This window comes from Pelophylax lessonae (genome assembly GCF_965119305.1).
Source record: "Pelophylax lessonae genome assembly, chromosome: 7".
Taxonomy (NCBI): Eukaryota; Metazoa; Chordata; class Amphibia; order Anura; family Ranidae; genus Pelophylax; species Pelophylax lessonae.
Window position 1 is genome coordinate 197,238,485 of NC_138774.1, and position 26,728 is coordinate 197,265,212.

Sequence of the window (26,728 nt, forward strand, 5' to 3'; positions counted from 1 at the left end):
TTCGGCCCTACCAAATGCATTTATAAACTATTTGTGGGCAATAGGGGCGCAAGGGGCAGCTGCTTTGGGCCCCACAACAATGGCTGGGCCCGGGGCAGCTGCCCCTTTTGCCCTGTGTTAAAGACAGCCCTGGATAATTGGAGTTAGTTTACCCTTAAAACTTGCAAAACATGTTCACTGAATTGCTGCCCTCCCCAACATATACTTGACTTACCTTTGCCCCCATCCCATTCTATTCAGCTGCAAGAGGGAAGTGACATTGCTGTACTTCCAGGTATAGAGGAACATGTGACTCTCTCCCCTTCTATTAATGATCCGGGTGCCTAAGCAGTCAGTTGCTGGTTGGAGGACTTTATCTGTAGGAGCTCTATGACAAGATGGGTGCTGCTGTTTTGCTCCTGGTCCTTTTTTCATGAAATAATTCACGGTCATTGTGGCGATTCTGCCACTTAAGTCCTCTCAGATTCATACAGAAGATGGGTGTTACCTTTAAGCACCCAAAACGCGTTGGCTGTTTTGTATTGTTTTGCTGAAAGAACTCACACATGAAAAGTTTGGACCTTGTACACGTAGCTTCCAAACTTGAGGTCCTCTGTTTATAGGGGCACCCTGTTTGTGTTTAGGGCAGGCTTACCAGAGCCATTACACCTCATATGAATTCGATCTTTTCCAGCCATGATCCATTGACGATTTGAATCCAGCGCCTCAGTTACACATATTACAGGATGTCTTCTTGTCATAGGAGAAGGTCAAACAACAAAAAGAAAACAGAGAAGTGGCCCCATGGGATTGTCACTCCTATCACCCATTTGTTTTTTAAATACATTTTTACTCTTAATAGAGGTCTATAATAATTGTTAAGTACATGACTCTCTATGGCTTCTTTGCTTTTTCTCTCTGTTCTGCGTTTCAGGTGACAAGCTACCTGCTGTTGCTAGTAAGATTTACCTCAGCTGCTGAGCACTGGATTAGTGAGAAACCTTTTGGCGGGAAACATCTAGGCAATGAGTGTAATCCTTCCCTGTCACTGGGCGGAGTCAGCAGTTACCTCAGCTCTGTCAGGTGGACTCACCTTTGAATTCTCCTTAACTTTCCTTTTAGATCTTTTGACCTGCTCCCCCTCCCACCTTCCTCTGTTATTTTTCCTCATCGCAGTCCACCTTTATGTGGGGTAAAGACGCCCACTTTGTGAGTGGGCAGTGGTTGGTACGCTGTTATTTGGTTGGTATAAGACATTGCTGCTTGAGTCTTAGTGACTAAGCATGTTGGTCTGTTAATGGTTAACAGTGGTTCTGTTTAGTATTAACCACTTCAGCTCTGGAAGATTTACCCCCCCCCCCCCTTCATGACCAGGCCATTTTTTGCGATACGGCACTGCGTTACTTTAACAATTGACCGGTCACGCGACGCTGTACCCAAATAAAATTTAAAAAATCGTTTTCTTTTGGTGGTATTTGATGACTTCTGCGGTTTTTAGTTTTTGCACTAAAAACAAAAAAACAATATTTTTTACTTTCTGCTATAAATCTTATCCAATAAAGAAATGTAAAAAAAAAAAAAATCACATTTCTTCATCAATTTAGGCCAATATTTATTCTGCTCCGTATATTTGGTCATAAAAAAATCCCATTAAGAGTATACTGGTTTGCGCAAACGTTATAAACGTCTACAAAACTATGGGATAGATTTATGGAATTTTTATTTATTTTCACTAGTAATGGAGGCGATCAGCGACTTATAGCAGGACTGCAATATTGCAGTGGACAAATAAGACACTGACACTTTTGTGGGGACCAGTGACACCAATACAGTGATCAGTGCTAAAAATATGCACTGTTACTGTACTAATGACAATGGGTGGGAAGGGGTTAACATCAGGGGCGGTCAAAGGGTTAGCTGTGTGCCTAGCCAGTGTTTTAGTGTAGTGTGGGAGATGCTTTCACTAGGGGAAGGCATGGATCCGTGTCCCTGACAGAACGGCGATCTGCCTTGTTTGTCAGATTGCCGATCAGTGGGTGACGGCAGACAACGTGTCTGTGGGACTCGCTGATCAGCGCGCGCCCCATACCCAGAAGTGTAGGATTACGTATATATATTTATATATACCCGATTCTGTGCAGCACGGCCGCCCTGTAGCAGCAAAACTGCTAGGAGGCGATCGGCAAGTAGTTAAAGTGGTAGTAAACACAATAATATTACTTTGCTGCATTAAAATCATTAAAAATTCAGGGTATATATTCCTCTTTTACAATTTGTCTAACCTGTGCCATTCTGTTGCAATCCAGGCAGGATCGATTTAATGATGTCACCGGCGCATGGGCATATTTACGGCATGCTCTGTGTGCTGTCTCTCCATTCCGGCAATGCTGTGCCTTCATCAATTATGCTCTGTGAGAGTACAGCCCCATCCACAGCTTTCTTATCCCGGATTGAAAAACACTTCATGCGCATGCGCGAGATTCCGCCCAATACAAGACAGGGCAGACGTTTTACAGTGTTCTAATGCGGAAAGGAACAGTTAAAAATGGTGCCTGCTTCTGACAGGAGACAGGAAAGGCAAAAGCAGTAAGAAAGAACCGAAGGGGTTGATTTATCAGGCGGATTGATATAAAAGGCTTTTGTGTAGTGCCTGTATTCATTTTCCGGATTTTGTTTAGGAAGTTTACTAGCGCTTTAAAGTTAATTTCATAATTAAAATTGATTTAAACCCAATAAAGGGGCTGCGGCCTAAACTTTTCCACAACCCTTGTTGTATGTCTACTCAGGTATGTTCTTATGGAATGGTGGGCGTTAATGGGGTGTACAATATCATGGAGCAGCAAAAGGAGAATAAATATGGGGAATACAACATTTAAGTAAAGCTCTTGCTTTGCCCTGTATTGATGAAGCTAATATTCACTTTAACCTCCCTGGCGGTCAGTATTTTTGAATGTCAAAGCAGTACATTGTTTTGCATGGAAAGCTGTTGTTTTATATTGTCATTTTTAGCAATAAAACAGTAAAAGTGAATAAAAAAATTAATAAATTAAATGAATTAATAAATTAATAAAATTATGAATAAAAGAATATTAATAAAAATAAAAGGAATAAAACAGTAAAAGTGCAGGCAGGGCACTGGACAAAGCACTAGGGGAAAAACTGAGGTGAAATGGTTTGATACAGTAATGTAATCGTAACAGATTACAATGTATCAGGTCATGTGTACTTTTTTTTTTTTTCATTTCCTGCCCGATTCCGCCGCCCTGTGTCATGGCTCTTGCAGGAAGGGAACCCAGATGCCAGTGTTCTATGAGAATCCTACCTATCAGATTCTGCAATGGGAAATGACGTTTGGAAAGAAAAACTTACTGTGCATGCGCTATGCCTTCCAACATGGCCGCCTATGCGTTCCAATAGCTTTCCTAATGTGACTGAACACGAAGCAGCTGCAGTCATCTTCTTACACCCACGCAAGTCTTGAGTTTTAGATTTATTTTACAAGTAAACTGACCTTATAGACAGAATAACAGTGTTACATTTCTATTATTATTGTAATATAGTAAATATAGCGAGAAACCTGCAGGCAGAAAGTGGCGACGGCCATCTTTGTACACCCCACACTGCTCAGCGACAAACTGATTATATAGCGAAATAGACTATTTCACTCGGTCGCGGTGAAATAGTCTATTTCAGTATATAAGGTGAGTTTACTGCTAAAATCAGTCTGAAATTCAGGAGTTGCTTGGGTGTATGAAGATGTCTGTAGCTGCTTCATGCTCTGTCACATTAGGAAAGCTATTGGAAGGCATAGTGCCCTGTAAGTGTTCTTGTCTGAACGTCAATTCCGGTTGCAGAATCTGATAGGTAGCAGTATTCTCATAGAACACTGGCATCGGCCAGAGGACATCAGGGGATCGTAGGGACACAGTAAGTTTCACTACAGGTTAATCCCAAGTGTGGCTCGAGGTTACCACTTTTGTTACTGAAAATTAACCTGAGCCACAATCAGGATTACCACCAGGGAGGTTAAACAAAAGCAGCCTTCAATTTACAAGGTCCTTTCATGAACAGATTTGTTTTTACAGGATACCTACACTATATTACCAAAAGTATTGGGATGTCTGCCTTTACACACACTTGTACGTTATTACCATCCCAGTCTTAATCCGTAGGGTTCAATATTGAGTTGGCCCACCCTTTACAGCTATAACAGCTTCAACTCTTCTGGGAAGGCTGTCCACAAGATTTAGGAGTGTGTCTATGGGAATGTTTGACCATTCTTCCAGAAGTGCATTTGTGAGGTCAGGCACTGATGTTGGGACAAGAAGGCCTGGCTTGCAGTATGCACTCTAATTTATCCTAAAGGTGTTAAATTATCGGGTTGAGGCCAGGACTCTGTGCAGGCCAGTCAAGTTCCTCCACCCCAAACTCGCTCATCCATGTCTTTATGGACTTTGCTTTGTGCACTGGTGCGCAGTCATGTTGGAACAGGAAGGGGCCATCCCCAAACTGTTCCCATAAAGTTGGGAACATGAAATCGTCCAAAATGTCTTGGTATGCGGATAGCTTAAGAGTTCACTTCACTAGAACTAAGGGGCCAAACCCAGCCCCTGAAAAACAACCCCACACCATAATCCCCAAAGTGATTTATAGACCAGTGCACAAACAAGGTCCAAAAAGACAAGGATGAGTCCTGACCTCAACCCGATAGAACACCTTTGTGATAAATTATAGCGGAGACTGAGAGCCAGACCTTCTCATCCAACATCAGTGCCTGACCTCACAAATGCACTTCTGGAAGAATGGTCAAACATTCCCATAGACACACTCCTAAACCTTGTGGACAGCCTTCCCAGAAGAGTTGAAGCTGTTATAGCTGCAAAGGGTGGGCAAACTCAATATTGAACCCTACAGACTAATGCCTCGTACACACGCACCGATTGTTGGCCGACCGATCGGCCGTCTTTTGTCCAGTGTTGTTGTGTTGGTTGAAATGTGCTCTAGACTGCACACTAATTTTCTCGGCCAACAAAAAACAATCAGAAGTGATGTCATGTGATGGTTTACTTTCGTGTGTTTTTTCTTCTCTGAGCATGCCCAGTCTTGCTCATCTGATTTTTGTCTGCCGAAATCTGTACTGACTGACGAACAATCGGCCGTTCTGTTGACGGCCAACAAAAATTTTATAGCCTGCACACCAGATTTTATTCGGCCAAAAAGTCACAGCCGGTTGTCGAAAGCATCATACTAACAAGCCGAAAATTGGCCGATCGGACGTTGGCCGAAAATTCACGGCCAACTATCGATGCGTGTGTACGAGGCTTAAGTCTGGGATGCCATTAAAAGTTTATGTGCGTATAAAGCCAGGCGTCCCAATACTTTTGACAATATAGTGTATATCACCTATGTCTTAATGATACTACACAGTAAGGACTCTCCTGTTCTGTCTCCCATCTTCCCACTGAGAGTTGCAGACATACTTTTAGGTGCAAGCTTCTACCAGATTCTTTGGGCAAACAAGCTACCCACTTATCCCAGATCTTGATTCCTGTTGTGTTGGTAAAATCATAGTTTCCTTCATGCCAGAAAGTATAGCCAGTGCTGTACTTCCAGGGCTGCAGGTATGAGAGTTATGAGAACTGCAGCTCTCATAAAGTGGAAGGGATCCTGTGGGTTACCCCCCGTTCCCCCCCCCCCCCTTGTCCGATCTGTTCACAGGATACAGGGAGTTCTGTAAATAGACGAGAGGAGAGGCATTAGAAGGAACTTGTTTGTACACTGGTTTTCCTGGAGTTCCACCTTAAGGCTGTGTTACCTTGGGTTGTGGATATGGGAAAGCATACAGCGATTGTACTACTATTTATGAGTTGTGAATGCACAGCAAGGTCCCCTGGGGAAGGGAATACAATGGCAATCAATAGCTCAGCAACAACTGAAGTTTGTACGGAGTCTTCAACATGGTAGTTTGGGGGGGGGGGAGGGGGGTTGCATTTGGTAGGAGTTGAAAATGCATCATGATTTGCGCACAGATCCAACAGTGAGTAAAACTAGCAAACAACCTCTTACCTACTTTGTATCTTCATCTGTGTTGGCTGTAATGACCGATGACGGGTGACTTTCCAGTGTTTTTTGTTGTACCTAAAAACAACTTTTCCCTTTCACAATTTAAAGCAATATTAAACCCAAAAACAGCCATTTATTATATTGCAGCTTACCAATTCTTAGATGTGATGGCTGCATTCATTTTATTTTTAGGCATTCTTTCCTTTATTTTCACCTGATGATCTGGCCAGTAAGTCTGTTGTTTTTTTTTTTTAAAGCGCAGATGGATCAGTTTACAGAGATGAGACAAACCATTTAACAATGACAGGTGTGCTTTCAACGATCAGCTTTTATTTATTTGTGTAAAACCTTTATCCCAAAAGGAAAAAAACGGTTTGCTTCACCTGAATATAAAGTGTAGGCTGAAGTTTGGCTTCAATTTGTTAGTGTATTCAAATCTGCTAAAACATTTAACACTCCTCTACCCCAGATTCAGAATACTGCTGTCTACTGTACCCCCTGTTATCCTTCATAGAGAGTAGGGGCACTCGATGACGGGGGGGTGGGGTGTTACTGGCCTGATCACCAGGTGAAAACAGAGGGGGAATAAGCCTAAGAAAACGCCACCACATCTAATGATTGGTGAACTGCAATATATTAAATTTTTGGTTTTGATCTCCTTGTGCAGTGAGAGGGTTGGCTTTGCTTGCCGCTGGAACTTAGGTAAAGGCAACAGTTCTAGGTTTTGTTTCTTACAGCTTTATAGTTGGCACTTCGTGACCCCCAAACTCTGCAGGTGTTACTTTCTACGCTTGAATGGGTAGAACTTTGAGTATGACATGGGCAGACATCCTGAGACACAACATAAAGGCACCTAAGCCCAGGGCTACACCAGTGATCAGATCTCATGGTTACTGAGAGATTAAATCATTTGCTGGCAGTCACACCATTTGCATTACACTGAGATAAATGTGATCACAATGATAGAGCTGTCAACAGGAGATGAATTGGTCAGAGTAACCCTAGTCTTATTGCCTTGACAGCTTCCTGTGTTTTCATATAAACATGAAGTGGCGAGTTGCTTTTTAATGTAAACACATGGCTGCCTACTAGCGCTGTACCATTCAATTTCTGGAGGAACTGAAGAGTGGCCAAGAGGTTAGCATGTTTGTCTTTGGGTCTGGGTTTGAGTCTAACCTAATACAGTGATCCAATTTGTTTGATTCGCCTATGGTGTAGAGCAGTAGTCTCCAAACTGTGGCCAATGGGCCAGATGTGGCCCTTTGCTTACCTCAATATGGTCATTGGAACACTATTAAATCCACAACTAACACTAATGATGGGGCGCTATTCCTCCCACTGACACCAATGATGGGGCGCTATTCCTCCCACTGGCACCAGTGTTGGGGCACTATTCCTCCCACTGGCACCAGTGTTGGGGCACTATTCCTCCCACTGGCACCAGTGTTGGGGCACTATTCCTCCCACTGGCACCAGTGTTGGGGCACTATTCCTCCCACTGGCACATGTTGGGGCACTATTCCTCCCACTGGCACCAGTGATGGGGCACTATTTCTCCTACTGACACCAGTGTTGGGGCACTATTCCTCCCATTGACACCAGTGTTGGGGCGCTATTCCTCCCACTGTCACCAATGATGGGGCGCTATTCCTCCCAATGTCACCAATGATGGGGCGCTATTCCTCCCACTGTCACCAATGATGGGGTGCTATTCCTCCCACTGTCACCAATGATGGGGCGCTATTCCTCCCACACCAATATTGGGGCGCTATTCCCCCCACTAATACCAATGATGGGGTGCTATTCCTCCAACTAACACCAATGATGGGGTGCTTTTCCTCCCACTAATACCAATGATGGGGTGCTTTTCCTCCCACTAATACCAATGATGGGGTGCTTTTCCTCCCACTAATACCAATGATGGGGTGCTTTTCCTCCCACTAATACCAATGATGGGGTGCTATTCCTCCCACTGATATCAATAATGGGGTACAGTACTATTATTTCCACTGATACCAGCAATAGGACCCTATTCCTTCTGCTAAAACCAATGATGGAGCCTTGTTTACTTCCACTGATGTTCGGGCATTTTCTACTCCCATTGACCACAGTCTGGTCCCCCTAAAGTCTCAAGGACAGAAACTGGCATTCTCTTTAAAAAGTTTGGAGACCCCTGGTATAGATAAAGCTGTGGCTGGTACCTATTTCTTTGTACAGCACTATGTCAGAGCTAGATGTAAATATTAGTGGGGACAGTGAAGTGTAAGCTCCTCTGGTGCAGAAATGAAAAAGCACTGGGGAATATTGTTGCCAGGGACCCTTTGCTGCTGAATCCTAATTGCTCCTGTTACCTGTACATAATATAGTTACCACTGGAATATAATAGCATTCTACCTATGCAATCAGAAAATGTAATGTAATGCCCAGACAACAATACTAAATATCAAGAGCTCTGTTTAATGTACAGAACTAAAAAATATTTTTTTTCTCTATGCATATAATCAGTACTGAAAGCCAGGGACATGAACAAATTCCTCCATAACATGGAAGTGTCCTTGGAAATCAGGCAGTACTGCTTATTATGAGTTAAACTCTCAGCTGCTTTGAGAATGATTCTCAGTGGTGAAAGGTTATAGTGAATATTTTCCCATGCCCCTCCATGTCAGCGCACATAATCATCTGTCCATTGACTGACAAGAATGGATTTTACTAGTTTGCAGCAAGTCCTTACCTGCCAAGTGCCCAGAACCTGCCTCCCAGGTGTCCTCAGCCTCCATTGCTCCGGCAGTGCCCAGCACCAGAGCAAAGAACAACGCCCCCAGGTGGCTGTGTGGCCAGGGGACAGAATGCAGCTGGGTCCTCATGTCTTGGGTGACAATTCATCCAGTCTGTACAGGATCAGAGTCTTCTTATTGTATTGGTCAATCCTTTATAACACCTTCTGCAGCCTCTCCATCAATTGGATGTGTGTCTAGGTGAGAACTTTATACCTTGCCTAAACTATTTGGGGATTGAGTGTTGAAGTCCAGTTGCAAATTTCTTACAGTACAACCCCACATAGGAAAAGATTCTCCTACTTCTGATCGTTCAGCAAAAGCTGAATCCCCACTAAAAAAAAAGTTTTTCAGCTGCTTTACAGATCCTCTGAGAGCAAAGTCAGATGATGGAGCTGTGGGGAGTTAGCAGCAGGCACACAGCTCTGCTTCATTCTTCACTGAGACCCCCAAGCCTAGCAAAGCCCAGCTCTGCAGTGCTTGGGAGACACAGACTGCACAGAATTAGCTACACAGCTCAGGACACTCCCAGTGATGGGCTCAGCCTATCAACTAATGCAGGGGAGGACACCCCCCACCCCTCCCTAAAGGCTATGCTAAAGATGTACAGGTGGGGGGAGTACCTGTACAGGGGGACTGACCCTCTGCTGTCAGGTTGGCTTTATTCCAGAAACTTTGAAATGCTTAGTCTACATTGTAAGTGATACCCCCGGCTGGCTAACTTCAGTTATTAAAGATGCAAGATTTTGGGACTCGTTCGGTCCCTTCTTTATGCTTTATACATTTCTATTTTCTCAAAAAGCAGCACCCGGAGAGTGGAGCTGAGCTTTGTACCATGCCAGCCATTGATCAATGCGCAACGTTTGAAGGTCGCCAGAAAAAAGGAAAAATACTGAGGATGCATTCACACATGAGCGTAGCGTCTTTGAGCGTTTTTATGCGCAATTTGTGCGTTTTTATACAGCATTTTTGAGCTTTGTCCTTTTTTTTTTTTTTTATCCAATATAAATAACTATCAAATGGTGCATTATTTGTTGCTAAGTTTTTCAGCTTTTTTAGCTTTTCCATCAGCTTTTATTTCATATTTTAATATTATTATTAATTTATTTATTTTATTTTTTTTGGGTTAGGGGGTTAGAGTTAAGGTTAGGTTAGGATTAGGGGTTAGGGTTATTTAATATTTATGTTTGTTAGGGTGTTAATACTACTACTACTAATAATATAAAATGAATAAATAAATGTAAAATAAATACACAAAAAAATACAATAAATGAATAATATATAATAATGATTTAACCCTAACCATTAAAAAAAAAAATATATATATAATAAGAACTGAACACCCTAACACAAAATAAATAAATACGATAATAATAATAATAATACTTATTTTTTATAATCATTTCTTTTTTTTGTTCGGGTTGTTTGGATATTTATTTATTTATTATTAATAATAATAATGTATTTAATAAGGTTAGGGGTTAATTTTTTATGTATTATTACATATTAATTACTTTTATTAATTTATTATTTATGATGATTTTTAGTTATTTGTGTGTTTATTTTACATTTATTTATTTATTTATTTTATTTTTTTTTTTGAAAATTTGTATTTATTAAAGTTTTCACAAATCAAACAGACAAAGACAACACAATGCCACGCAGGGCAGCACTAGAACAAAACAATTGACAACAGGTCCATTTATTTTTTATTTAATACTATTATTTTTTTTTAAATGTTTTCATTTGAGCAGAAAATCGCGCAAAAACGTGCAACAAAACCTGCGAATGCGCACAAAAACCCGCAAATGCGCTTTTCCATTAATTTCTATGTAAATAAAAATGTGCAAATCTGCCTAATTTGAGCTACAAAAAAAGCTCTAGAACTTTTTCAAGCTTCAGGCGACTTTGAATGGAGATGTGAACCAACTCCATTGAGAATGTTTGATTTTTTTTCTCTTCCAGCGTTTTGGAGATTCAAGCTTCATGCTACAAAACGCTGAGGCATGAATGGGGCCTGAGGGGAAGAAGGTCCATCTCTTGTTGTAGGTGACAACTGCGTCACTTAATCCAGCAGCAGTGCAGGAAACCCGAGTTTCGTGTGCGTTTCCCACACCGCATTCAAAACGCACTGCAGTTGCGATCTTCAACAGGTGTCAATGTTAGCTCAATGACACACCCCAAATGCAGGTCATAAATGCAGTGGTTCAGAAGAACCATGCGATCCAGTTGCTGTGCATTTTATATAGGGCATGCACTACTTTTTCGTGGAGTTCAGCGTAATTTCATTCCATTCAAACGCATAGGCTGAAATCGCACTGCACCTGGATAACCTGCATACCTCCCAAACCTTTTGAGATAGGAGCAAGGGACACCTATTAGCAAAAGTATTTAGGCATAGGCCACACCCCTGACACGCCCCCTTAAAGGAGAATTGTACAAAAATGGATTAGTTAAACCCACAAGTGCTTTGTTTTTTTTGTTACCACTATTATTCCTTTATAATGGCTTTCGGAATTTACAGATGCAGCAATTTAGAAATTGGATGAAAGGTTTAGCACTGGGGAACACTTTTTGAAAGATAAATAGTGCATTGTATATACAGTGGGTACAGAAAGTATTCAGACCCCCTTAAATTTTTCACTCTTTGTTATATTGCAGCCATTTGCTAAAATCATTTAAGTTCATTCTTCTTCCTCATGAATGTACACATAGCACCCCATACTGACAGAAAAACACAGAATTGTTGACATTGTTGCAGATTTATTAAAAAAGAAAAACTGAAATATCACATGGTCCTAAGTATTCAGACCCTTTGCTCAGTATTTAGTAGAAGCCCCCTTTTGATCTAATACAGCCAGGAGTCTTTTTGGGAAAGATGCAACAAGTCTTTCACACCTGGATTTGGGGATCCTCTGCCATTCCTCCTTGCAGATCCTCTCCAGTTCTGTCAGGTTGGATGGTAAACGTTGGTGGACAGCCATTTTTAGGTCTCTCCAGAGATGCTCAATTGGGTTTAAGTCAGGGCTCTGGCTGGGCCATTCAAGAACAGTCACGGAGTTGTTGTGAAGCCACTCCTTCGTTATTTTAGCTGTGTGCTTAGGGTCATTGTCTTGTTGGAAGGTAAACCTTCGGCCCAGTCTGAGGTCCAGAGCACTCTGGAGAAGGTTTTTGTCCAGGATATCCCTGTACTTGGCCGCATTCATCTTTCCCTCGATTGCAACCAGTCGTCCTGTCCCTGCAGCTGAAAAACACCCCCACAGCATGATGCTGCCACCACCATGCTTCACTGTTGGGACTGTATTGGACAGGTGATGAGCAGTGCCTGGTTTTCTCCACACATACCGCTTAGAATTAAGGCCAAAAAGTTCTATTTTGGTCTCATCAGACCAGAGAATCTTATTTCTCACCATCTTGGAGTCCTTCAGGTGTTTTTTAGCAAACTCCATGCGGGCTTTCATGTGTCTTACACTGAGAAGAGGCTTCCGTCGGGCCACTCTGCCATAAAGCCCCGACTGGTGGAGGGCTGCAGTGATGGTTGACTTTCTACAACTTTCTCCCATCTCCTGACTGCATCTCTGGAGCTCAGCCACAGTGATCTTTGGGTTCTTCTTTACCTCTCTCACCAAGGCTCTTCTCCCCCGATAGCTCAGTTTGGCCGGACGGCCAGCTCTAGGAAGGGTTCTGGTCGTCCCAAACGTCTTCCATTTGAGGATTATGGAGGCCACTGTGCTCTTAGGAACCTTAAGTGCAGCAGAAATCTTTTTGTAACCTTGGCCAGATCTGTGCCTTGCCACAATTCTGTCTCTGAGCTCTTCAGGCAGTTCCTTTGACCTCATGATTCTCATTTGCTCTGACATGCATTGTGATCTGGAAGGTCTTATATAGACAGGTGTGTGGCTTTCCTAATCAAGTCCAATCAGTATAATCAAACACAGCTGGACTCCAATGAAGGTGTAGAACCATCTCAAGGATGATCAGAAGAAATGGAAAGCACCTGAGTTAAATATATGAGTGTCACAGCAAAGGGTCTGAATACTTAAGACCATGTGATATTTCAGTTTTTCTTTTTTAATAAATCTGCAACAATGTCAACAATTCTGTGTTTTTCTGTCAGTATGGGGTGCTATGTGTACATTCATGAGGAAGAAGAATGAACCTAAATGATTTTAGCAAATGGCTGCAATATAACAAAGAGTGAAAAATTTAAGGGGGTCTGAATACTTTCCGTACCCACTGTACAACTATAAAGATCAGACCAAAATGAGGAGGAAAGAGGGACTTTGTTCCAAATCAGGGACAGTCCCTTGAAATCAAAGACATTTTTGAGCTATGCACGCGTGAAATGCACAAGAACGCACAGCATGCTCCTGTGAGATTCATGGTGTGAACCGGCTCTAAGACAAGCCAGAAGAGTTTTAGATTATTTATTTTTGATCAGCCAGCGGGCTGCTAGAAAAAAAAAGGAAGAGATTCCTCTATCCACACAAATGAGGTAGAGGGATGAATCCTCCCAGCTGCACTATTGAATTCTTAGTGCAGGACTCCTCTGCTGTCAATATGCACTGATTGACATTGTAGGCGGTTGGTTGCATGCACCGATCAAATTTTTCCAACACTCGTTGGAGAGAAGCCGATTTCTAGATAATCTTCTCTGGAGCTGGAACAGCCATAGATGGATCGAAATCAGTGTTAATTTCGTCGACTAAAACCGACTAAAATGTTTTCGTCGACTAAATGAACACAATTTTAGTCTACTAAAATACGACTAAAACTAAAACAATTCAGATGACTAAAATACGACTAAAACTAAAATGGCATTTTAGTCTTAAGACTATAACTAAAACTAAATTGAAATTTGCTGCCAAAATTAACACTGGTGTAGTGCTGTGCTAGTGCATTTTCAAAGCTTAATACCATAAATAATAACATATTTGATTTTTCACTCCAGGACCAGCAGTAATATATAATGAGTTTGGAAATTGTAGAGAAATGCTTAAATAATGCATTACAAATTACAATTGAACTACACCCATTTGATTATAGATGACTAAAATGAGTTTTAGTCGACTAAAATGAAGGATGTTTTAGTCGACTAAAATGAAGGATGTTTTAGTCGACTAAAATGTACTGGATTTTTAGTCGACTAAATACAACTAAAACTAAAACAAAATTTGCTGCCAAAATTAACACTGATCGAAATCCAGCCAGTCTTTGTTGAATTTTCAATCCCTCTATGAACAGTTGTAAAGTGGGATTTGAGATAAAGATGCTGCTGATTAGTGTGATTCTACCTGTCACTTACCCCCAATGATCATCTGTTTCAGCAGATTTAAAGCTGAACTCCGGGGCACAAATCTTTTATTGAAATGTATTCCTCAAAAACCCAAAAAGGAAATAAACCAGGGGGTCAGCAACCAATTGATTGCGATCTACCTGTCGACTGCGGGCAGCTGATGGGTGGATTGCGAACACGTCTCTGCTAATCCTTCACTACTCACTGCCTCCACCACTCACAGCAGAGCCGAGAACGCGAGGCAACCCAGTACTGAAAGAAAGGTAGGAGCGGGAGCTGCTGCAGTTAACCTTTCAAGTTAACCAGCAGGTGATTGATTACAGGGCTGGTGCTAGACTATTTTGCACCCTAGGCAAGACTAGCTACTTGCGCCATAGAAAAAAAAAATGTTCAATTACATTTAAAATTCATATACTTATATTTTTATATATTTATTTATAAATCATCTTTGTATAAATATATGAATTTTGAATGTATTTGAACTGAGAATGTTTGGTGCTGTAGTGCCACGATATTCAGAGCCCACCTCCGGGATCCACTTATAAGGCTCCAATAAACCCATTTTCTTGCCTGAACTAACCCCCCCCCCCCCTCACCCATATGCAATTGCACTTTTCGCCTGCTCTGAGACATACAATAAATAGCAGCTAGACTCAAAATCAGTTTACTGCAGCAGATTAGGCAGCGATTGCATTTGGTTGGCAGAGGTTACAGGATGTCATTACTGCTCCTTGACTGGTTGCTGGAGGTTACAGCACATCATTTCTGCTTGTGGATTGGCTGCTAGGGGCTACTGCACATCATTATTGCTCACTTATTGGTTGCTAAAGATTACTGCACATCCTTACTGCTCACTGATCGATTGCTAGAAGTTAGTGCACATTTTTACAGCTCACTCATTGGTTGCTATAGGTTACTGAACCTCATTACTATTCACTGATTGGTTGCTAGAGGTTAACATGGGAACCTCCCCATAGAAACACTGCTACCCCTGGTCTAAGGGCCCCTCCTATTGTAGAATGACATTCGAATGGAAAGCCCCTGGGATAACAAATCAATTCAGAATGCAGTGACAGTAGTGCAGGACCAGTGTGCTCCATCCAGCAGTTTACCCACGGTTTAAGGTGCCCACGGTAAAAGGGAACTCTGCAGATCCTGATGTAAAGGGAAACGCTGAAGACAGTGATGTAAAGGAAAACTCTAATGTAATGGGGTCTCTGGTCACCAGAGCCCTCCCCTTACACAAGAGTCCCCAGAGTTCCCCTTACATCAGTACCATACAGTGCAAGGCAGAACTCTGCAGACCCTGACGTAAAGGGGAACTCTGCAGACCATAATGTAAGGGGGGATGCTTCGGACTTTGGTGTAAAAGGGAATTCTGATGTAAGGCAGTCTCTGGTCACCAGAACCCCCCCCCCCCCCTACATAGGAGTTCACAGAGTTTCCCCTCTACATCACAGGCTGCAGCATCCCCCCTTACATTATGGTCTGCAGAGTTCCCCTTTACATCAGAGTTTCCCTTTTACATCAGGGTCCACAGCATTCCCCCTTGCACTGTATGGGGGAACCCTGCAGATACTGATGTAAAGGAGAAACGAGTTAAGGGGGAATGCTAGGAGCTTTGAATTGTGTGTGTGTGTGTGGGGGGGGGGGGGACTCACTCTAGTGATCAGAGCTCCCCTCACATCTCTGTAGAGCAAGTAATGTTTCAGTCAGTGATCTGTTCAGTGCTATCCCTGTCCCCTCCCCCTTCTGTGTGCAGAACAGGTTAGGAATCGCTATGTACGAACACTCTTGCAGTCTTCACAGACAGTAGAGTACCTGTGCCCTCTCCCCTGCTTCTCCCAACAGGCTGACGCCAGCCCAGGCTCCACTGCTCGCTTCCCTCCTCCATATGTTCATCATCATCAGTTACTCAGTGCCCCGGACTCCCGGGCCAGCTGGAACAGAAGCTAGGAAGTGCAGCGTTGGAAGCCCTCTACTTCCTCCTCTAAATGGCTTCCTGCAGGGGGGCCCAAAAACCAATGGTTTTAACAGGTGGGCAGCAGTGGCAGGGCTTGGAGAATAGCTAAACAGGCAGTCAGCCACCATAGAGCCTACATGGGGGAATCCAGCCTCCCTATTTGTATGGATTGTTTTGTCCCCTTTGTAAAAATAGGGATGGTTGTCAATGTCAACCGTGATGGGGCCCCTTACTGACCCCGGACCCTCAGGTAGTGCCTGAATGGTCAGTCTGCCCCTAAATCCGACACAGTCAGAGTGGAGCCTTGGGGTGGGTGGGCAAGGAAGCAGACAGCCCCAGACTCCTCGCATGCGCTGGCACAGCAGGTTCCCAGTGGAAGTGAAGCTGTGCAAGGAGAGGAAGAGGACAGATTATTCTGCTGTGACAGGGCTGCAATCAGCACTAGAGGAGGCAAATGCGGCCGACTGCCCCTTCTGTGGCCAGTGCTGGAAATACTGTACAGCAATGGAAACCAGCGGCCGTGGCTGCGCCCTAGGCGGTTGTCTAGTTTGCCTATTGGTAACGCCGGCCCTGATTGGTTTCTAGGATGCAAGGCAGTCTTAGCAACCAATCACCAGCTTGTTAATATGAAGGGGAGAGGGGGGGTCATGGGAAGGAGGCAGAGGACACTACAGTGGGGAGGGTGTTGTAAAGAGGGGCAGACATTGCTATGGAGGAGCAGGGGACACTACTGTGGGGGGCATAATACATTACTGTGGGGGGGGTGAGGTAAAGGGGGGCAGAGGACACTACTGTGGGGGCAGAATACATTACTGGGGGGGGGGGTGATGTAAAGGGGGCAGAGGACACTACTGTAGGGAGGGGTCAGAGGATGTTACTGTGAGGGATGATGTGAAGGGGGGCAGAGGAGATACAACTGTTGGGTAGTAGTGATGTAAAGGAGGGGCAGAGAACACTACTGTGACACACTGTGTTCTCCATGCTGTCTTTTATTGGGGGCTTAATATTTTTGTTTTTTTGTTTTTTTAAACGGGCACCACAACCCCTCCAATCCCCACCCCCCTTCCCACCTGGGAATCTTTGATTTCCTCCATGCTGTCCAGGTAGATCTCAGCCTGCTGAAAGGCTGCCTACCCCTGGTATAAACCCACTTTGGGTTTACAAAGGTATTTGGTGTGCACAATTATTATCTTGTAAAAGTAATAGTGACCTCATCATTGTGCTCTACATAGTTTGTGCGAAGAGCAGAGCTGTGGGAGGGACCTAAAGGGTACCACCCACTACAAATTGCCTGCAGAAACTACAGGAGGGGGAGGAGACATGACCAGTCATCCTGTACAAGGAGAGAGAGAGCAGCAAATCGGGAAGAAATATACCAAGCACACGAAGATTCAAGTAAGAATACACAGAGCCCTTGTATTTAGACAGTATCTACTTATTCTGAAGTTCAGCATTAACCACTTGCCATCCGCCCTATAGCGGATTGATGGCGGTAAAGTGGTTGTATTATCGTGAGTGGCCGTCATATGACATCCAGCAGGATAATGCGCTCTGTGCGACCCCGGGGGGCGCGCAGAGCGACGATCGGTGCTGCGGTGTGTCACTCTGACACCCCGCATCTCCGATCTCAGTAAAGAGCCTACTGACATAGGCTCTTTACCATGTAACCAGCTGCGTCCAATCACAGCTGGTCACATAGTAAATAGGAAATGTCGTTGATCGGCTTTCCTCAGTTCGTGCCAGACAGGCACGAGTAGAGGAGAGCCGATCTGCGGCTCTCCAAACGGGGGGGAGGGGGGTCTGTGCTGGTAATCAGAGCATTGATTACCAGTGGAGACCGTTGGGGGGGTGCCACTAGAGCCACCAGGGATTGCCCACCCATGGACACCAGGGATGCCCACTCATGACCACCAGGGATGCCCACCAGGGATGGCATTTAGGGCTCAGGGATCCTTTTAGTGCCCTCCCCATCAGAGCTGCCCATGATTGCCATCTATCAGTGCTGCCCACCAGTGCCAATCATTGTAATCTATCAGTTCCACCCACCAGTGCCGCCTATCAGTGCTGCCCATCAGTGCCACCTATCAGTGCTGCCTATCAGTGCCCACCAATGCTGCATATCAGTGCTACCTATCAGTGCCACATATCAGTGCCCATCAGTGCTGCATATCAGTGTCGCCTATCAGTGCTGCATATTAGTGCCACCCCATCAGTGCCTCTTCATCAGTGCCTGTCAGTGCGGCCTCATCAGTGCTCATCAGTGCAGGGAAAAACGTATCTATTTACAAAATTTTATAACATAAAAAAAAAAAACTTTTTCGCTCTTTTTTTACTTGTGTAGCAAAAAAGAAAAAACCTTGCAGTCATCAAATACTACCAAAAGAAAGCTCTATTTGTGGGGAAAAAAATGACATACATTTGGTTTAGGTACAGTGTTGCATGACCGCGCAATTGTCATTCAAAATGCAACAGCGCTAAAAGCGGAAAATTGGCCTGGACAAGGAAGGGGTGAAAGTGCCCTGTATTGAAGTGGTTAAATCTCTTGTGTATCGGAGCTAATATGCTTCCCTGCAGAGTATGTACATTGCTTTCTTCGGGGGTGGGGGAAGGGGACATATGCAGCAGCGCATGCCTTAACAGCATTGCTTCAATGTCAGACATGGAAAGCTGATACCCTCAGCAGGTTTTTTACTTTCTATTTAAAATGTATTTTTTTATACGCCATGTAGCACTGCAAAAGACCTGTGTGAGAAGGCTCTAAAGGAAGCATGCGCTCCCCAGTTCTCGTGTTATGCATTAGTCCAAACTGCATTATTTCCCTTGTCCGGCTCAATGTTGTTAGGCTTGGTGCTGTGATTTTTTTGTCTGTCGAGCTCCTGACACACACAAGGACTCTTTTGTGAAAATCCCAACTCATTCTCCTCTGTGCTAGGATGACAAAGTGTTATCATCTCTACATAGAATTTTACTGTAATTTTTTTATTTAAAGTGGATGTAAACCCCATTCATGAAATTTCAACTGGGCACATACAGTGGGTACGGAAAGTATTCAGACCCCCTTAAATTTTTCACTCTTTGTTATATTGCAGCCATTTGCTAAAATCATTTAAGTTCATTCTTCTTCCTCATGAATGTACACATAGCACCCCATACTGACAGAAAAACACAGAATTGTTGACATTGTTGCAGATTTATTAAAAAAGAAAAACTGAAATATCACATGGTCCTAAGTATTCAGACCCTTTGCTCAGTATTTAGTAGAAGCCCCCTTTTGATCTAATACAGCCAGGAGTCTTTTTGGGAAAGATGCAACAAGTCTTTCACACTTGGATTTGGGGATTCTCTGCCATTCCTCCTTGCACATCCTCTCCAGTTCTGTCAGGTTGGATGGTAAACGTTGGTGGACAGACATTTTTAGGTCTCTCCATTGGGTTTAAGTCAGGGCTCTGGCTGGGCCATTCAAGAACAGTCACGGAGTTGTTGTGAAGCCACTCCTTCGTTATTTTAGCTGTGTGCTTAGGGTCATTGTCTTGTTGGAAGGTAAACCTTCGGCCCAGTCTGAGGTCCAGAGCACTCTGGAGAAGGTTTTTGTCCAGGATATCCCTGTACTTGGCCACATTCATCTTTCCCTCGATTGCAACCAGTCGTCCTGTCCCTGCAGCTGAAAAACACCCCCACAGCATGATGCTGCCACCACCATGCTTCACTGTTGGGACTGTATTGGACAGGTGACGAGCAGTGCCTGGTTTTCTCCACACATACCGCTTAGAATTAAGGCCAAAAAAATCTATTTTGGTCTCATCAGACCAGAGAATCTTATTTCTCACCATCTTGGAGTCCTTCAGGTGTTTTTTAGCAAACTCCATGCGGGCTTTCATGTGTCTTACACTGAGGAGAGGCTTCCATCGGGCCACTCTGCCATAAAGCCCCGACTGGTGGAGGGCTGCAGTGATGGTTGACTTTCTACAACTTTCTCCCATCTCCTGACTGCATCTCTGGAGCTCAGCCACAGTGATCTTTGGGTTCTTCTTTACCTCTCTCACCAAGGCTCTTCTCCCCCGATAGCTCAGTTTGGCCGGACGGCCAGCTCTAGGAAGGGTTCTGGTCGTCCCAAACGTCTTCCATTTGAGGATTATGGAGGCCACTGTGCTCTTAGGAACCTTAAGTGCAGCAGAAATCTTTTTGTAACCTTGGCCAGATCTGTGCCTTGCCACAATTCTGTCTCTGAGCTCTTCAGGCAGTTCCTTTGACCTCATGATTCTCATTTGCTCTGACATGCATTGTGATCTGGAAGGTCTTATATAGACAGGTGTGTGGCTTTCCTAATCAAGTCCAATCAGTATAATCAAACACAGCTGGACTCAAATGAAGGTGTAGAACCATCTCAAGGATGATCAGAAGAAATGGAAAGCACCTGAGTTAAATATATGAGTGTCACAGCAAAGGGTCTGAATACATAAGGACCATGTGATATTTCAGTTTTTCTTTTTTAATAAATATGCATTAATGTCAACAATTCTGTGTTTTTCCGTCAATATGGGGAGCTGTGTGTACATTCATGAGGAAGAAGAATGATTTTAGCAAATGGCTGCAATATAACAAAGAGTGAAAAATTAAAGGGGATCTGAATACTTTCCGTACCCACTGTATATCTGTGGTGTTTACTTATCTCTCTCCAAATCCTTAAGTCCTGTATCTTTCTGCTGCTCGGTTCCTCTGTTATCAGCATGATAACTTCTGACAAGTTCTCCGACACAGGAGATAAAAGCAGCTGGAAATCTGTGTTGGGATAGGTGCATAGAGATAGATTAGCAGAGAGCTGGTCTATTCACAGCACAGCTCTGCATGTTTCTTCCTTCCTCTTCCTATGTGGAGGGGGGGGGGGGACTTTCCTCCAATCAGCTGTCACACAGTGTATGCCAAGACTCCACACCCAGTGCTGGAACAGGAATAAAAAAATTCTAACACAATGTTCACTTTATAAACAGTGTAGAAAGCTGAAGACAGCAGATATACAAATAAAATGTATGTATCATCTGAGGCTGTTCATTTCACGGGGTAAATGTGAGGGTTTACATCCACTTCATCTACATCTACTTTTTCTAATAAACTTGAACTGAATGACAAAGTAGATGGCCATTTCAGGTTTTTTCTGAAGCTGCTATTTGCCTGGCTGTAATACATTTTGAGTCACTGGCCCATAAAAATACAGATTAGAATGCCAGAATAAGGTTCTAATCTGCATACTTTTTCCAAGCTCCTAACTCCTAAGTGCTCAAGCCAACTGGGCAACTAGCATTTCTAAAAAATGCCAACCTATGTATTCTGTCAGCACAGGTTTCCTTAGAAAAAAAAAAAAAAAAAAATCTTATGCCATGGAAATTATCATGTGATCTAGTCTGGCACCCTGCACCCTTGAAGCTGATCAAACTTCACCATGCTCTTTTAACAGGAGGGTATTCATCTCTATCCTGATCTTTTAAAGTGAAATTTGGTTGAGGAGAAAAAAAGCAATCCTGTTTAGGTCAGCAAAGAGATATAGTTTAGATTGTAGATCCTTACCTCCTTTTATCCTGTAGATACTGTGACCGGCCAGGAAACCAGGTTGAAAATGAGTGGGATATTCTATATATTACAAGCACATAATCAGCCCCCAAGTTGTGATAAGAAATATGAAAATCTAGCATCTTCTTAGACCACTGCTTCCCAAATTTCTGATGTAGGTTTTTTTTGGCTGTTATGGAAAATCTAATAATAAGTAATAACATTATATTACACAATTCAATTCTGTCAAATGGAATTCTGTAGTGATTATACAATATATGTCATGTCAACATTTATACTTTAAGAGAAGTGATATATGTAATACCATCCATGTGACATGGCTGCGGGTCTCATACACACAGGCATTTGTTAATCTTAGCATGTAAGCGCTAGCTGGAAGAGCATTACATTCAGCAAACATTTGCAAAGCATTTAACATGTATTAAGAAATAGTTTGAAGCTCTTAAAAGCTGCTCTCTGTCCAAGCAGCTAAATACACAGATACAATACATGTATGTGAATTGTTTTACCCAGCCAAATAGTTGTGATTCTGTTCATTCAGTCTTGTAATCTATACATCCCTGCTACACACCACAGCCAGCAGGGTGACACCTTTTTCCACATTACAGACTGTGACTGAACAAAGCAACTGCTCTTTTTTTTACGCTTTATCAATACAATTCTCTTATTTGCTCCATTTTGGGACTGGTTCACACCAGGATGTGGTTCGGGAAAGGTGCATTCTGTTTGCGTTTTCCGCACTCCGTTCCAAAGTGCTGCCCTTGGGATCTGCATGCAGGTGCCAATGTATTGTTAATTAAACCACATGGTACCACAGTATGGTTTAGTGGTTGTAGTGCATTTTTAAAAGTAGTGTAAGCGCTACTTTTTGCACAGTCCTGTGCATTTTGTGGCCCATTCTGCGTGCATTCCTGTGCAATCCCAGCGTGAACTGGTCCTTAGTCTTTAACATATACCATTGAAAGCATTTTATTATATTTGTTCAACAAGTGCAAAATCAAATAGCTGTTCTCCCAGCCAAAAATACTGTGATCTGATAAGGACCTGTACTGCCTCTAGGCCAGGGGTCTCAAACTAATGGCCCTCCAGCTGTTGCAGAACTACAATTCCCATGAAGCATTGCAAGGCTGACAGTTACAAGCATGACTCCCACAGGCAAATGCATAGTGGGTTTTATAATTTAAAATGAAGGTGACCAGTGCTATGGAGTGTGCGAAATAAATAAAATATAAAGTGAGAGATACAGGTGTAAGCTGCCACCAACCAACCCCTGAATAGCAGAGGTCAAAGTGGAAATAAGCGTAGAAAAGTTGGTTAACGGCGCTACCTGTTAGACCTATATATCCAAGTGTCTCAAAGATTGTGCGTCAAAGATATATTGGTCTAACAGGTAGCGCCGTTTACCAACTTTTCTACGCTTATTTCCAAAGTTGAGACCCCTGCCCTATGCTGTTAACAACTAGCATTGTTCCCTGCTATCTCTGTGGACTACAAAACTTCTACCCCTGTTATGGAGAAGAGAGAGAGGTGGTAATGTAGTCCTAACACAATTTCTGTCCTAGGGTGACAACGCTGCTCAGTACCGTTGTCATCCAAGGATCAGAAGTGTTTTAATGGCATGATTACCAGGTTATAATGAAGAAATAAAATGTAATAAAGAAAACAACTCATCTAAATCTACCACAAATCTAATTTGCCGCAACTACACACTGGTAAATTGATACTATCAATTGTCTCAGGGAAACTGCATTGGCCTTTCACATTTAGGCAGCCAAATTGCTTGATTCCTCGCTAAAGCCAGTGTCACTAATTTCATTTAAAAAATCAGACAGGCTGGTTGTACCTAAGTCAATCACAGGATCAACTTGGCTACAATCAGCCTGCCCATAAATGGATGGAATCTGAGACAATCCCTGCTAAACCATCCAGATTTCGATCCATGTACTGTATGACCGGCTTTACTGACCTCCACAGTTATCTAGTGCAGCCGTTTTCAACCAGGGTGCCTTGAGGTTTCTTCAGGGGTGCCTTGGCAAAATGCTTAAAAATTGCCCAAAATTGTATACAAGCCAGCAGGTGGATGAAGGCTGCCTTTTAGTTACACAAAGACACAGCTTTCATTGTGAATCATTACAAACTTCTAGCTGCCAGCGTCCTAACCACCAATGGTGTCATCAGTTGATAAGAGGACGTGAATCATCTGCATAGCTTCCTTGTTTGACCCTCCCCTGCCCCACTCCATCAGCAGTGTGTTCACAATAGCATGAGTGATGGAGAAAAACTGAGGGAAAATAGAAACACTGGAATACTGGTCAGTACCAGTTTGCAAAAGTGTATTTTCTTTGGAAGAATAAATCACCTCGAGCGTTGGGTGTCCTACTTGGACTTCTGAATGTTGCTGCATTATGTAAAACTATTAGAATATTTTTTGGAATGGGGTGCCTCAAGATCTCGTGTCCATAATTTTTAATGGGTGCCTTGAGATTGCCCATCATTTTTAAAGGGTGCCTTGACAGAAAAAAGGTTGCGAAACCCTGATCTAGAATGATGTGCAATACAGCCTTCAAGTGGTTCTAAAGGCTTAAGGTTTTTTACCTTCAATAATTCTTTGCAAGAAGGTAAAAAAACCTTCTGTTTGCAGCAGCCCCCCCCCCCCCCAATACTTACCTGAGTCCAACCTTCCTCCAGCGATGTGCACGAGAGCCTCTGATTTCCAGGGGCTCTCTCTCTCCTTATTGGTTGAGACAGCAGCAGGAGCCAATGTCAATCACAGCCAGTGAGTCAATGAGGAGAGTGAGTGGGTGGGTGCAAGCTTCTGCTCTGTGTATAAATGGACACACAGAGCAGTGTCTTGGGAATGAGCCTGCTTGGGTGCCCCCATTGCAAGCAGGGGTGTGGGGCCAAGAGCGCCGGCGAGGGACCGAAGAAGAGAGGGATCGAGGCTGCTCTGTGCAAAAGCATTACACAGAGCAGATAAGTATAACAATTTTTTTTTTTTGTTTTTTAAAGAAAGCCTTTAATATCACTTTAATATCACTTTAACCACTTACCGCAAAGTGACGTAGGGCTATGTCAGCAAAATTTTCGGTGTTATACCGGGGTGATGCCTCTAGCTAGAGGCACCATCCCGGTACTGTGGTTTAGAGCTGACGGTCGGCTTTCCGTCTGTAATGACCGATGCAGCTCGGGAGCCGCTCGATCGTTACCAGGGTGAGCGGGAGGGGACGTCCCCCCCGCCTCCCGCCGCCTTCCGTGACTTTGCCCGGGCCTCCCGTTCCACCGGGAGACCCGAAAACCCAGCCGGCGCGTCCGCCGGCTGGATGGAGTCCCAATCTAAAACGGAAGCGGCTTTGATCGGGTCTCCGATGAGGTAACCCGGAGGCGACGTCCATGATGTCACTTCCGGGTTACTCTGCTGCAAAAGGCGGCAGATTTAAAAAAACGGCTGTATGCAAAAATGCAGTTTTCGTCAATTTGCATACATGAAAGTGTAGTGGAGGGGTCTAGGGTCTTTTAGACCCTCGATCCCTCCATAAAGAGTACCTGTCACTGCATATTGTTGTCACAAGGGATGTTTACATTGCTTGTGACAGCAATAAAAGTGATCAGATTTTTTTTTTTTATAAAAACCTGTAATAAAGTAAAAAAAAAAAAAATAAAATAAATAGGAAAAAAAAAAATGTAGCCGCCCCCGTCACCGTTCACGAAAGAAAACGTATACGGAAGTCGAGCCGCGAATGAAATCACTGTTCAAACCACACATGTGAGGTATCACTGCGATTGCCAGAGCGTGAGCAATAATTTAATAAAAAGAGCTACACTCTAACTCTAAACTGGTAACCGTTAAAAAATTTTAAAGCGTCGCCTATTGAGATTTCTATTGACCGTAGTTTGTCGCCATTCCACAGGTGTGCACAATTTTAAACCGTAACATGTTGGGTATCTATTTACTCGACGTGACATCATCTTTCACAATAAAGAAAAAAAATGGGCTAACTTTACTGTTTAGTATTTTTTAAATGCAGTGAATTGTGATTTTTCGTAATTTTTCCAATAAAAATGGCTTTTTAAATACCACTGCGCAAATACCGTGTGACAAAAAATATTGCAATGATCGACATTTTATTCTCCAGAGTCTTTGCTAAAAAATATATATATAATGTTTGGGGGTTCTAAGTAGTTTTCTAGGAAAAAATACTGATTTTAACTTGTAAACAAAAAGTGTCCGAAATAGGGCTGGGGCTTAAGTGGTTAAAGCTGGGCTTTAGATGTGATCATTTTTGCATACATACATTGGTCCAATCTGGTCCCTTGTAAGTAGGCATATCTCATACCTGAACATTCCTTGACCCGGTGAAAGCTAGAAATCATTGAAGTTGTCGCCGTAACTACAGTGATAGCAGCAGTCTTTCATATCCAGTGCCAATCAGCTGCAATTCTATACAGTAATTACAAGGGGTCGCTCACTCAGCACTGCTGCCATTCAGATAAAGCCTGGTATTTTTTTTTTTTTTTTTAGTAAATACAAGGCAGTCTCTGATTGGATGGAATGAGGAGGTGGTTCGGTGACATCACAACCTCTCTATCTTGTCCAACCAGAAAACATCTTGTATTTATTGAAAATAGTCAAAGCATTTCTCTGAATGGAGGTCATGCGACCCCATGTGGTTACAATGAAGAATTGCAGCTGCTTGCCACTGAACCTGGAATACTGCTGCTAATACTGTAGTAGGGGCAACTGCTACAGTGATTTGCACCTTATACAGGGATTAGTCAAGTTCAAGCTCAACCAATGTAATAATGTAACTATGCATAGCAACCTTATTTTGCCTGTGTAAAATCTTGAATTGCAGATAAAAGTGTAAGATGCAGTTGTGAACTGGCAAGGATTCTCTCAGTAGTTCAGAAGATCAAGAATGTTTTTTTGAATGGGGGGGGGGGGGGGAACAAAGGAACAAAACAAGGTAACGTAAAAGCAGGTAAAACTCAACTTAGTAGTTAGGCCAAGAGTTCATTTTTCATAATTCTTACAGCCAATTTAACAAACTGTCAAAAATGTACCCCAAAGTAAAACACCACAATGTTTTA

The 26,728-nt window shown here is 43.1% G+C and overlaps 1 protein-coding gene across 1 annotated transcript in view; it reads right to left on the reverse strand.

Moving 5' to 3' along the window:
* The window catches only part of LOC309560568 (uncharacterized protein), a gene marked incomplete at its 3' end in the record, with an annotated part of 405,804 nt that extends 396,702 nt beyond the window's left edge, over positions 1-9,102 (reverse strand). Inside the window, exon 1 of the mRNA XM_082264193.1 lies at positions 8,774-9,102. Within this exon, the coding sequence (XP_082120319.1) occupies positions 8,774-8,906 (133 nt within the window). The 5' untranslated portion in view covers positions 8,907-9,102. The remainder of the gene's footprint in view (positions 1-8,773) is intronic.
* Positions 9,103-26,728: the final 17,626 nt, after the last annotated feature.